Source organism: Protopterus annectens, chromosome 13.part0 (genome assembly GCF_019279795.1).
Source record: "Protopterus annectens isolate FY-2018-M chromosome 13.part0, PAN1.0, whole genome shotgun sequence".
In the NCBI taxonomy this organism is placed as follows: Eukaryota; Metazoa; Chordata; order Ceratodontiformes; family Protopteridae; genus Protopterus; species Protopterus annectens.
This window is the reverse complement of record NC_056747.1, coordinates 406,004,426-406,018,251: the sequence shown is the minus strand read 5'-3', so window position 1 is coordinate 406,018,251 and position 13,826 is coordinate 406,004,426. Positions and strand designations below refer to the sequence as shown.

Below are 13,826 nucleotides of genomic sequence, written 5' to 3'. Positions count from 1 at the left end.
ACGGACCGGAGTTCCGCTGTGGCGAACCCTAACTGGGAAAAGCTGAAAAGACAAACAAAAACAATTAAAGTAAAGTTGAATATGCAGTTTTTCATAATATTTTCTGTGGTATAGAATCCATCTACATCTAGAGACAGTAAAGTTGTAGTGCACCTTTTCAACAAAAACTACAGGAGAAGTAGCAACTAAGGCAGCACAAGCCTTTGGCAAAGGTTAAGTATAAGACTAGGAATAAATCTCTAAGCTAGTTGGGTAAAAGAGCAAATCAGGATACTCAGCATGGTATTGTGCATTGGTAAAGAATGCCTGTTTCATCCCTGGTTACATCACAAAAGAGCAGAAGTAAATATAGTCACTGTACTGTGTTAATGTGCAAGTGCTTCTGGTATGATAGCATGCTGATCACCTTTTTTACATACTAATATTGTTGATTTGGGCTCCTCTTTAGATCTCTCCAAAGTAAATATTATCTATGCGGATATAACCGACTTTAACCAGCTGCTGAAGGCCATGAATGGTGTTCATGTGGTGATCCATTCTGCTGCCATTGTGGATTACGTGGACCTGACACCTGAAGGCCAAATGGAAGAAGTCAATGTAGGAGGTAAAGTGTACAATTTCCTCAAATATACAAACTTTTCTGTAACATTATTATCTCTACTTCTCTCTCTCTCTCTACATATATGTTTTTACAGGGTATTATTTTACAGTGAATTTTATTCATCATTTTGCACTTATAAAATAAGTTCAAGAATTCTTTGGTAGAATGGCATGCAACACTGCTCTTCAGACTGAGCGAGTTTAGTTATGGCATTTAGTCTTGGGGTCATAGGTAAGTACTAGGCTAGCTGCGCTTGTGGGCCATTTTAAGCCTAACCAATTTCCCTGTCAAAGATGGCAATCAAACCCTGTACTTAGTGTCTATGAGGTTTACATAGCCATTACTCAAACCCCTTGCAGTCCTAAGTGTGCAATGAAAATAGCTGAGTTTAATTACAAACTAAGATTTATTCTCCGAAGTTATAATTTAAGTTGTTAAAAGAATTCTGCACTGTAGTTTCATTTCCCAGTAGTTGCTATTTTTATATGTAGTACTGAAAATGGTGAAATAGATGGATCTAGTAAGAACTGTGTGTGAACTATCCACATGGAAAAGTGTAGTTATTTAATTATCCTCCTGGTTTCAATACTAAATCATAAATGGTTTTACTAATACAAATTCTCCTTCACTCTTAAAAACAAGGCATTCTACCTATAACATTTAGGTAACGGCATTTAATCACAGGAAACAGTGTTTCTACTTCTAACTTTTAGCAATATATGATCACAGACAACGTGATTTCTGTTAATATTTAATAACAGTATATAATTTGAGAAGAGGGACTTCTATATAGAAGTATCTATAAAAACTGTCAGAGGTACATGACTTGTTTACCCAGCATCTATATGACATAATCATAGCCACAGAAACATGGCTAAAGCAGTAAATTCATGATGAAAAAGTCCCCCCCCCCGAAGCTATAACATCCTTAGACTGGATAGAAAAAAGAAAAAAGCAGGTAGTGTTGCCATCATATATAAGCAAGCTCTCAACTTCTCACTTCATCCCTCCAATTATAGGAAAATGTGAAATCGCAATGGCTACTCTAAAAATAAACAACCATAAAAGCATAACTGTTGTAGGAGTATATATTCCCCCCTGAAAATAATATCGACACAACCAGGAACTGCTTTTATGGGTTTCTTCAACTACCTGTCAAGAAACTATCATGACTGGAGATTTTAATATTATTTCACTAACATTAACCACTATGGATTTACTCAGTTTATAGAAACTTAACGGGATACAACAAAAACAAGAACAGACTAAACACTCTGGACTGGGTCTTCACAAATTTCTCAGAAAAAATTACTTCCACCAGCTCCTACCAAACAATCTAAGTGACCACCTACCCACCTTTCTTTTAAGCAATTCTCCATTCACCCTAAAAACACATTGCATCAATCTCACAACACAACTAACTTTGATAAAGATAGTTTTACCAGTACCTTAAAATCAGTCAATTGGCATCTACGAAAAATATTCAGTTAGATGAAGCTGCATCCTTCTTGAACAGAACTTGCCTCAACAACCATGTCCCTGTTAGAAATAAGAGTTAAATTCAACCAGCTCCTTGATTAACAAAACAACAGAGCTACTAATGACACTTGGAGACAAAGCCTGGAGTCACTGGAAATGAAACAAAATGACTTCGATCTCCAGATTTACAGACCGCTTAGAAATCAGGCCAAAAAAATAAGACCAAATCAGATAAAAGATCAAAGTGCAGGCCATATTAACCTAAAATATTCTGGTCAACAGTAAACAAACTCATCCACTCCGGACGTATAACCCAAACAACTCCCACAACAACGAACTTCACAGAAGTTATCACTAGCCAATTCAACACTTTCGTCAGTCAGACAGTTGCCTCACTCTTAAAAGACACAACTACCACCTCTATACCTATACAAGAGTCTGTTCTACAGCCAAATACAACATCGCTCAAACGTATACAAACTCCTTCATCAAGAAACTTCTCTTCAACCTTAAGCCTACCACTCTTGCCCCAAATAACCTTCCTTCTCCATATATTAAACTAGCAGCAGATGCCATATCCTACCAAGAAAGCATTCTAAAAAAAACAGTCAAAGCACATAAAAAACCTGGTCCCTTCTACAGAATGAAACCATTTTTAACTAAAGAAGCAAAAGTAAGTGTAGCCACAACGTACCTACTTCCAGCCCTTCTGTATGGAGCCCCCACACTTACCAATCTGCAAACCACCAAACTGAACCTACTAAAACAGTGCTACAACAAAACTACAAAATTTACAGCAAAACTACCATGCAGTTCACACCATTGGTTAGCCCTAAAAAAAAAAAAAAAAAAACTCTGATTATAGCTCCCTTACTGCTTGTCTTACTCTCAACTGGATACGATACATACTGTAATCCATAACCCTGAAAAATGGCCAAGCTTAGCCAATATTCTTACTCGATAAATTCCAGACAGAATCCTAAGGCCAAGTGATAAAGACTGTGACCAAATCAACTAACTCAGCAGGGGGCTTGCTATTTGGGTCCCATTCATGTTGAACTTTTACAAGTTTGAACGTCATATGGTCGAAACCATATGTTCAAACTTATAAAACTTTGAATGTTTCAACGGAGATCTCCGTAATGGAAGCTTTCCCTTTCCTGCAATGTAGTGTGATATCGGAGTTGGTATATTTAAGTAGCGAGGGTGGGGAGGTGCAGGGGGGCTTGCCCCCCTGCTTACAACCTTCAGGTAAGTTTTATGTTTTTTTTTTGTATTACGTTTTCGAATTTTTAAAGTTTGAACATATGGTGTCAACCATATGGTGTTTGAACTTTTAAAAGTTCGACAATGTGATATAGACCCTTGCTATTTTCATGTCAAGTCTCAAAAATGCAGAACACCATTCCATTCCCTATAAGAGTAGACAATTCCCTTAAAAAGTCCTAAAAATGTATCTCGTGGATCATTAGATTTGCCCTTCCCATACCCCTGGCTAAAATACTATTTCTTCTCATGTAATCCTATGTTAACTACTCCAGCTGATATTCTATGCTTTCTCTCTCACTATACATTTTCCTCTGTTTTATATCTATGCTTCTACATATCATATTTCTGTCTCTCATTACTACAGCATCTCCTCTGGCTATTTTACATCCATGCTCCGAACTATCTTTTTCTGCTTGTGGTCTGTAATCTTTCTTGATTCACTATGTAAGGTGTACTCATATTCTTATTGTTAAATTTTGCTGAATGCATGCTGCTCATATATGGATTTATATACTGATGAATTTCCAGTTTATTTTCTGCTGTGCACCTGTTTGAAAATTGTATTGTAAAATCATATTTATTGTTTTGTGTAAATTCATGTGGAGCTTTTCTCCCTCAGGCGTCCTCGGAAAAGGGATTCTACCCAGCATACCTCTCAACCTCTTATAGCAAGAAATCTGGACAAAGCATAAGTAAAAGTGAGGCAAAGGCCCAAAAATAGGGACAATTTTAAATATTGCTTGTACAAACTTAGAAAGTTTATAGAATCTCAGGTTTTACATAAGCATGGATTTTCTGAATGGTATGAAGCCTGAAACTCATATGTTTGTCATTATTTTTTTAACATTAATCTTTCATTATTTGATGCTAATTTGCCAGAAAACCACAATTATTTGAAAAATGGACCAAAACTATGAGGCAAAAATCTGGACATTCTGCAAAAATCTGTACAGTTGAGAGGTATGCTGCCCAGTCAGATCATCCTGGTAAGCACACACAAATAAATAAATACTACACACACACACACACACTGAACATATTATCTTTATGCAACAGCAGCATATAATAGGAATAGGATCTCTAGCCATAACATTTAGTTAACAGCATATAATAGGAAAAGGATGTCTAGCTGTAATGTTTAGTTTACAGCATATAATAGGAATAGGATGTCAAGCTGTAATGTTTAGTTAACAGCATATAATAGAAAAAGGATTTCTAGCTGTAACGTTTAGTTAACATCATATAATAAGAATTGGATGTCTAGCTGTAACATTTGGTTAACAGCATATAAAAGGAATAGGCCATTTAGCTGTAACTTTTAGTTAACATCATATAATAAGAATAGGATGTCTAGCTGTAATGTTTAGTTAACAGCATATAATAGGAATAGGATGTCTAGCTGTAACTTTTAGTTAACATTCGGCATATAATAGGAATAGGATGTCTAGCTGTAACTTTTAGTTAACATCATATAATAAGAATAGGATGTCTAGTTGAAATATTTAGTTAACATATAATAGGAATATGATGTCTAGCTGAAACGTTTGGTTAACAACTTATAATAGGAACAGGCTCAGTAGCTGTAGCATTTTCTTAACAGCATATAATTACTCAGAACCTCTTCCTGTAACAGCTTGTAGTATGAAACTGCAGAGGAACTGAGTCTTTGTAACAGTTTAAGTTAATGCATTTGGTACAGAAATATAATTGTTTTTGAACACATTGATATAATAAACTAATGTGTCTACAGCAAAGGGATGTAATAAACGTAAAAGTGAATCATAATCAATGCAATAAGGCAAAAATAATTTAATGTCTGCATGAAAATTCAGTTAAACGTAGGTTTGCGAAGGTGAGATCTTACACTTTTGAAACTCACGATATTCTTTGAAACAGTAATGTCAGCTTTAGATAAGGACGGACAGCATGATCTTGTAAATACATCTGACACCTCACCAGTAATAAGGAAATAATTAAATTAAAATACATGCATACATATATACATATAAATATTTCAAGTATGGACATTGATGTCCTTCTAACCTGCCAGTAATTAAACAATTAAAGGCGCTATGTGTCAATCCACAGTCTACTTCTAATCATCAAAATACCACTTAACTGACTTTCTTAATACCGGAATGTCATCACTGAAACTGCATCTAAACACTCGGATCACTGACTGAAAACTCCAGGTAAGTAACCACTTGTCAGCACCACAAAGAAAAACAAAATCTAATTAAACTCATCCATCCCCCTAAACTCCCCTATCTGGAGCTGTGCCCCCGCACCCCCAAACTAAATATATAATCTCTGAGATCACACTACAGTGGGGGGAAAGGGCAAAGTTCACCATGGTGGCCAAGTGATTACTTACGTGGAGTTTTCAATTGATGATCCGAATGTTCGTTTAAATGCTGTTTTGGCGCTGTCATCTCAGTGTTAAGAAAGTCAGGTAAGTGGTATTTCGATCATTAGAAGTACACCCCAATCCATGCATAATTCGGTGGGTAAATTGCTGGTTACAAAACAAAACCCAAATCGGGGCCATGGCCATCAGCGATGTCCAACAATGCTCTGTATGGGGGCCACTCTTTTTTTAAATTATTTTTTCACATGCTAGAGTGGGAAATGGATTCTGAGTAATCACATATGCACATATCTAGCAAGGGAATAGCTTAATTACGTCAGTAAAAGATGCAAACTTTTCCAGTAAGATTTGCAAAGATTACATACCTGATGTAGCAGTAGTGACCTAACCTTTAATGTCAGAAGGGAGCTAATGGCAGACTTCTTCTGATTGTTAGAGGAACCACATTTCATCATGGAAGGCTTTGTGCAATGCATTTGTCATTTTATTATTTGTATTTATTTTTAGCAGTAGGTTCATTGATTTGTTATGCACTATCCAAAAGGTAGGCTTGCTAAGAAACCTGAGCAAGAGTTGCTCATCCTATAAGTTCAAGTTTATTTAGGTGTTCTAAACAAAACACTGTCATCAATGTTAATAACTAAAAACATAAATATTAACTTAATGTAAAACATACATTCAAGTCATACCATCAAAACCAGTTTCAAATAAGTAGGTCTTTATTGCATGACTAAATAATCCTATTTGTTAAGCAGGTCAGCCCACTGGGCACACAGTCCATTTTCAGGGGCAACCCAGGAGCTATGTCTTGTTAAGTAACTTAGTCAAAGTCACATAGGAAGCAAACAGGGGCTGAGGAAATCAACCCCCATACCACAGGAGCTAAAGCTCACAGCTTTAACCTCTATACCAAATGCCAAACTAATAATGACCATTCTCTCAACCACTAAGGTAACATATTCCTCAAGCAAGGCGACTGAAATAAAAATCTACAAGAACGTGAAGTCTCAGGATTGACTCAGGAACTCTTAGCCCCTCAGAGAATGAATGCAAAGCCCATATTGGGAGGTATAGTACAGTAAGCTCAGTCAGGTGACAGGGACCCTTGTCAAAAATGGACAAATAAACTAATACTAGGATCCTATAAATTACCCAGTAATAAACAAGACGCCAATGAAGGCTGTGCAGAAGTGATTCATTGTACTGGTAACAAGATGTACCAGTAAGTAATTTAGCATTACTACTTAACTGTTTTTTCCCCAGACTATCCAAAAATCAAACCAGTTGTCCAGCAGTCTTGAAAACACTGTACAAACTCTGGTATTCTGTTTTAAAAAAAAAAGAAAGACTATCAGAGTTTGTTAAATCAGCAGATTTACTATTCCTTTTTTTTTTTACAGAAAAGTATAGTAAATCAGCAGAAAAAAGCATCAGCAGCAGTCTGCATTTAAAGTGGAACAGCCTTACAAGACTTTCTGCAGATATATAGAGCCGAGTATATTTTTCTGCATTATTCTGTATTATAGAGCTAAATTGTTGCTTAGATATCTGTTGTCTTAGTGTTCTGCAAATATACAGAGATCAGCATATATTTTTTGGGTTTTATAATTTGCACTCTGATTCCTCACATCTCTGTTGAAACTTTCTTCCCCACCCCCCTCATTGTGGTTTCTATTGCTTGTATGTTGTTAACTCAAGGTTCCCTTAATTTGAACTGTTAATAGCAGCAGTCTGCATTTAAAGTGGAACAGCCTTACAAGACTTTCTGCAGATATATAGAGCTGAGTATATTTTTCTGCATTATTCTGTATTATAGAGAGCTAAATTGTTGCTTAGATATCTGTTGTCTTAGTGTTCTGCAAATATACAGAGATCAGTATATATGTTTTGGGTTTTATAATTTGCACTCTGATTCCTCACATCTCTGTTGAAACTTTCTTCCCCACCCCCCACCCCATTGTGGTTTCTATTGCTTGTGTGTTGTTAACTCAAGGTTCCCTTAATTTGAACTGTTAATAGCAGCAGTCTGCATTTAAAGTGGAACAGCCTTACAAGACTTTCTGCAGATATATATAGAGCTGAGTATATTTTTCTGCATTATTCTGTATTATAGAGCTAAATTGTTGTTTAGATATCTGTTGTCTTAGTGTTCTGCAAATATACAGAGATCAGTATATATTTTTGGGGTTTTATAATTTGCACTCTGATTCCTCACATCTCTGTTGAAACTTTTCCCCAACCCCCCCCCTCCCTGTTCTGGTAGTAGTTTAAATTTGGTGGCTTTTGCAGTGCCCGCCCCACTGTAGATTTGACCTAGGACAACTCCCCCAGCCCCATCTCTTTACCGCAGTGCCCGCCCCACTGTAGATTTGATCTAGGACACTCCCCCAGCCCCATCTCTTTACCGCATTCTACCTAATAAACCCTCTTTGCACTTGCTTTTAGTCCTTTTTAATTTAATTACATTTTTTCAAACTGTGTGTGGACTAATATTGCTACATACTCAAGTGTGCCAGCTTGCACTGCATGTGAATTGTTTTTACTACTGTTTTTGCTACTTTTCTGGAAAAAAAAATGTAAGCCTGTTTCCTACCTTTCCTGTAATTAGTGTTCCAGATACAGATTTGCTGTATCCAGGACTATTTGTAAGCTTCTGAGCCCCCAAGCCTTTCTGTGTTGGAGGGAAGCCTTCTAGCTTATCAGTGGGAATGGTAAGCACTAGGTAACCTGTCTACCACAGAAGGAGTAGTTCTGGCCCAGAATTTGTAGTTATTGGCCGTTTGGGCGGTCTTCAATCTCTCTCAACTTTCTCATTTGAAGGCCTGCATTTGCACTTGTTTCTGTCCTGTAACTCCTGGGCCCATCTCATTTGCTCACTCAAAAAAAAAAAAAAAAAAAAAAAAATCTTCTTTTACTGTATTTGTGTTTCTTCCTACTTTATTTTGCTTTTGCGTCATCTTAAAAGTCCTCAATTGTATTTATTACTGCTTGGTGTAACTCATTCTAAGCCTTTTAGTTTAAGCACTTGGGCTTCAGACCAGTTGTTTTACATTAGGAAGATTTGTGGCCTGCACTGTGGTGGCAGGACAGATAGCTTACATCCTTCTAAGTTGTGAACTGCTGATTGAGGGCTCAGTGTCTGTTATTCTAAAAGTGTATTAGTTCTGGTTTAAGCACTTGGGCTTCAGGCCAGTTATTTTACATTAAGAAGGTTTGTGGTCTGCACTCTTGTGGGGGGAGAGGCTGGACTCTGCCCTTCTGAGCTGGGAATTTCTGGTTAAAGGCTTATAGTGCCTGCATATTTGAACTGTTTCTTACTGAAATTGGTACACCTTGTTTGCTGTAGCATAGACTAGATCCAGACCTGCTGAATCTAACTTTATTTGTATGCTGCTTTGTTTGTTTGCTTATTTCCCTGAAACGCTAATTCCACCTAAAACGCGGCTTTTCAGCACTTCTGTGGATCCCTGGTGATATCTGCATTGCTTACTGTACTTATTTCCTTGTTTCACTTGAAAGAAAGTTACTGTTTGTCATTTTTGCATTTAAGTTACCTGAAACACATTGCATTTAAGTTACCTGGCACTTGCTCACTAAAGCAATTATATAAGTCAGCACTAAAATATTAAAAGCACTACACCCTCACAAACTCCCCTTGAGTACCTCGTTCCCCTTTGGCCCTTTTTTTTTCAGTTATAAAGGAATTCCCAGTACTATTCTAGCATGTCTAAAGGTCAGTTGTCAATCTCCTCTCCGGTCCAGCTGGTGAATCTCGGAATCTTGAGGCAATGTTACAACTGCCTCATGTACACAGACAACCCTCTCCTCCTCCCATCAAATTTCAACACATGAGACATGCAACCATATAGCCATACTGGAGGATAAGCTCTCAACTCAGTACTGGCGAAATCAGTCAGGAGGAGAAGGAAACCACACTCACTACAATTCCAGTCTCATATAGACCGCAAACCAAACACATAAACACACAAAAACATACTCGGAGGCTCTAAATAAAAATCTGCCTAAGCAGCAGAGACCTCCAAAGCAGACACCCAAGCAACCGCTACCCCAAAACAAAACTCGTGCAACACATAGCTCACAAAGCCAGTGTGCTGAACAGTCACAGCCCTTAAGGTTAAACAAAACACCTGATACACTTGTAACAGGTGACTCTGTCGTCAGGCACACTGACGTCCCGCTCACCAGGCTGAACAAGGCGAAGGTCACGGTGAGCTGCCTGTCGGGCGCTAGGATCCGCCACATAACGCAAGCACTCAGGTCACTCCAAGGTAAGTACAAATATGACTCAGTCATTGTCCATGCTGGTGTGAATGACCTGAGACGTACCTCCCTGGACTACATGAAAAGAGACATAGAGGAGCTCTCTGAGCATGTAGCCCAGGCCGGTATGACCCTGACCTTGAGTAGCATCTTACCCTCACCAAGAATGATGCCACAATATGAAGACAAGATGATCAATTTCAACAATTGGCTTAAGTATTGGTGTCATTTAAAGGGGATCCAATGCCTGTCAGCCTGGGATGACATGCTCGACAAGCCATGATGCTTCACTAGGGACAGCTTGCACCTGTCACCCCTGGGCTTTTGGATATTGGCAAACGCTCTTGCTACCCCCATAGTGCCTTTTTTAGGCAAGGCTCAAAAGCCAAACCCACCTCCATAAGTATCACAAGGGATAAGAAACTAAGAGTAATGCTACTCAATGCCAGAAGTCTAAACCTCAAGATGCACGCACTCGAAACTCTCCTTAGCATGGAGAACATTGATATCTGTGCAGTAACAGAAACCTGGTTCAAGGCTCCCGAGAGCACCCCAGCACTACCAGGTTATACCTCATACCATGCTTTTCTACCCCAAAACTTGGACCGTACTACAAAAGGAGGGGGCGTATCAATATTAGTCAAAGATACCCACACCTCCAGGTTGGTGGCACAGCACGAAGCATCAGAGACTATCCATGTGCAACTAACAGTAGGTAAAACTGCCTTCCAGTTTATAGCCTGCTACAGACCACCCTCCCAAACCCAGGAACCCCACTCGGCCTTCCTGAGAACACTGGAAAATATGAAGGTCTCTCCAAACACCATTATATTGGGCGACTTCAACTACCCAAACATAGACTGGGAGCATTATACTCTAGCTCCAACACCCGAGCCCAAAGGTTCCTAGAATTTATAAACTCAAATGCTATGGAACAACTTGTTACCACTCCCACAAGAGGGGAAAACATACTGGACCTGATCATCACCAACATGGGGACTCTATGCTACAGACCAGAAGTGTATCCCTCACTGGTAAGATCAGACCATAAACTAATCTCACTGGATATTCACATCCCGACTCCACCCCCTGCCCTGAAAACCACAGTGAAAAACTTCTCTAAAGCAAATTTCACACTCCTCAAAACCGAGGTGGAATCTTTCAAAGCCCCCGGGCCTGTGAAAAATATGGCCCAGACCGTAGAATCCTTTATAAACGCATTCTATGAACACCTTCAGGAATGCATGGATCATGCAATCCCAAATAAAACCAAGACCCAATCCTCCAAAGGCAGACGTCCTGTCTGGTGGACCCCAGCCATAAACTATACAATAGAAGGAGGAAGCTACTACATGATAGAGCAAAATCCCAAAAAGGGAAGGCATCTCTGATCAGTATTAGCAAAAAACTACGGGCACTCATGAAATCGTCTAAGGCCAGCTTCGAGAGAAAAATTGCACAGGACACTAAGGATAATCACAAGGCTTTCTTTAGTTATGTTAGGAACCTGGGTGGGGATTCCCAGATATGCTCAGAATTAGTCCAAAATGACAAAAAATACACCAAACCCACAGACATTGCCAACATCCTAGCTGACAGGTTCAGCGCAAACTTCTCCCCCCCTCACCACCAAAAGGGCAAATATTTATCCCAGCAGAGTGCTGCCCCCCTGACATCTCAGATGCTCAGGTAAGAGCTGCCCTCCCCAAAGCAAAAAACAAAGCATCAATGGGACCAGACGGTGTCCCGGGCTGCATCCTACATGAACTCCAAGAAGAGCTAAACCCAAACATAAAACTACTGTTCAATCTCAGCCTTACTACAGGATATGTACCAAAAGAGTGGCGTACAGCAACAGTGGTCCCTCTCCACAAAGGTGGTGCCTCAACAGATCCTGGAAACTATCGCCCCATAAGCCTGACTAGCTTGGTCTGCAAAGCTATGGAAAGGATCATCATGGACCTCATAAATAAAGATATTGGGGACCTACAGACACTGGATCCTACCCAGTTCAGCTTCGTTAAGGGCAAATCCTGCCTATTAAACCTGGTTGATTTCTTTGAAACAGTCACCAAGGCCATTGACGAGGGGAAGGTGGTCGACACAGCCTACCTGGACCTCGCAAAAGCCTTCGATAAAATACCCCACTCGGGCATTATAGATAAGCTCACCAGCTTAAATATAAACCCCTATGTCACTAGATGGGTTGCAAAGTGGCTCAAGGACAGAACCCACATGGTTAGAATTGCTGGAGCCATGTCAGACTCCAAACCAGTTACAAGTGGTGTCCCCCAAGGCTCAGTCCTGGGACCTCTCTTGCTCGGTATATATTTCTCGGAGGTACAGGCCAACACGGAAGGACTGTGGCTGACTAAGTTCGCAGATGACTGCAAACTGGGCGCCATAATCGACTCTCCAGCTGACACAAGCATCCTCCAAAAGGGCCTCATAGAAACAGACAACTGGTGCCAGAGCCATGGCCTCAAGCTAAACGCCAAAAAGTGTATAGTCATCCCCTTTGGCAAAAACAAAGTGCCCACAAATTACCACATAGGTGGTAATCCATTAAGTACAGAAGAAGTAATTGGGGACCCAAGTTGATAGCAATCCCTCATTTGACAACCACGTGGCCAAAGTGGTTAGTAAAACATTTTATATAGCCCACCTAATCATGAAGGGATTTACATCTAGATCAGGGGAGGTCATCGTGCCTCTTTACTCATCCCTCATCAGGCCCATAATTGAGTACAATGCCCCTTTTGGGATGTACCTTACCAGACACCTGCAGCAACTGGAAAGACCCCAAAAGTACCTCACCAAGAGGATCATAGGGCTCAAACAAATGCCATATGCTGCCTGGTTAAAGAAACTCCAGCTCTACTCAGTGGCATACCGCCTGTTCAGTGGCGATCTGTGCCTGACGTATAAAGCCATGTCCAACCTGGAATTAATGGACATGCTGCACCTCAGAAAATCCAAATCCCATCGAGCTACGCGCTCGAGAGACTTGAACCTCAGCACTGAAATAAATAGAACATGCTGGAGGGACAGATTCATAACCCAGAGGCTCCCTTCACTCTGGAATAAAATCCCAGTCCAGGTTAGGCAGAGTCCCTCATTGACTCTCTTAAAGAGGAATCTTGATGAGTGGATGGGAGATCGTAGGTTTACCCCGGGTATCACTTCTGTGTCACTGTTAGACAGAGGCACAGTATACTAACCTCGAAAAAGGGCATAGCAAAATTAATTTAAAATGGGTGGCAAAAGCCAAACACACACTGGCTAGGCTTATAAATGCCCTAGGGCAGATAGCCTAGTATGAACCTATGAACCTATGAAAAGAGGACATTCCTTCTCCCCCTGATGTGAACATGACATCACAAAAAAGGTGAAAGTGGGTGGGGAGAGGGTAGGAGATGGGCAGGGATGAGGAGGTGCAAGGGGTGTGTCCCTGGTCTGGTTTTGGTCACAATAAAAGGAAAGTAGTTAACAGATTCATGCTTGTCAACACCATACATGAGACACAAGATAATATGGCTCCCTATTGAAATGTCAACACTCGAAATGCTGAATGTCAAAAAGTCAAAATCACAAGAAAAGAGTGAACATTGGAAATAACTCTTCTCCTTAAAACTTCTTTTGGTAGAGGTTGAGCCGCCCTGCACCACTCCACCTCCCCCAAACTTATATATACCAACTCCGAGATTGCAATACCTTGGAAAATAGGGAATATTCTGAGAAATGGGATCTTGGACTTTGTATATACAAGTCTGATCTTTTTGCTGTTCAGTCTCTGCATTTCGGGACTCAGTTTACTGGGTCCTAACA

General features: G+C 39.8%; 1 protein-coding gene across 1 annotated transcript in view; it reads left to right on the top strand.

Moving 5' to 3' along the window:
• Nucleotides 1-13,826, top strand: part of LOC122787370 (3 beta-hydroxysteroid dehydrogenase type 7-like) — a 241,988-nt gene that overhangs the window by 62,044 nt on the left and 166,118 nt on the right. Inside the window, exon 2 of the mRNA XM_044054031.1 lies at nucleotides 449-604. Within this exon, the coding sequence (XP_043909966.1) occupies nucleotides 449-604 (156 nt within the window). The remainder of the gene's footprint in view (nucleotides 1-448; nucleotides 605-13,826) is intronic.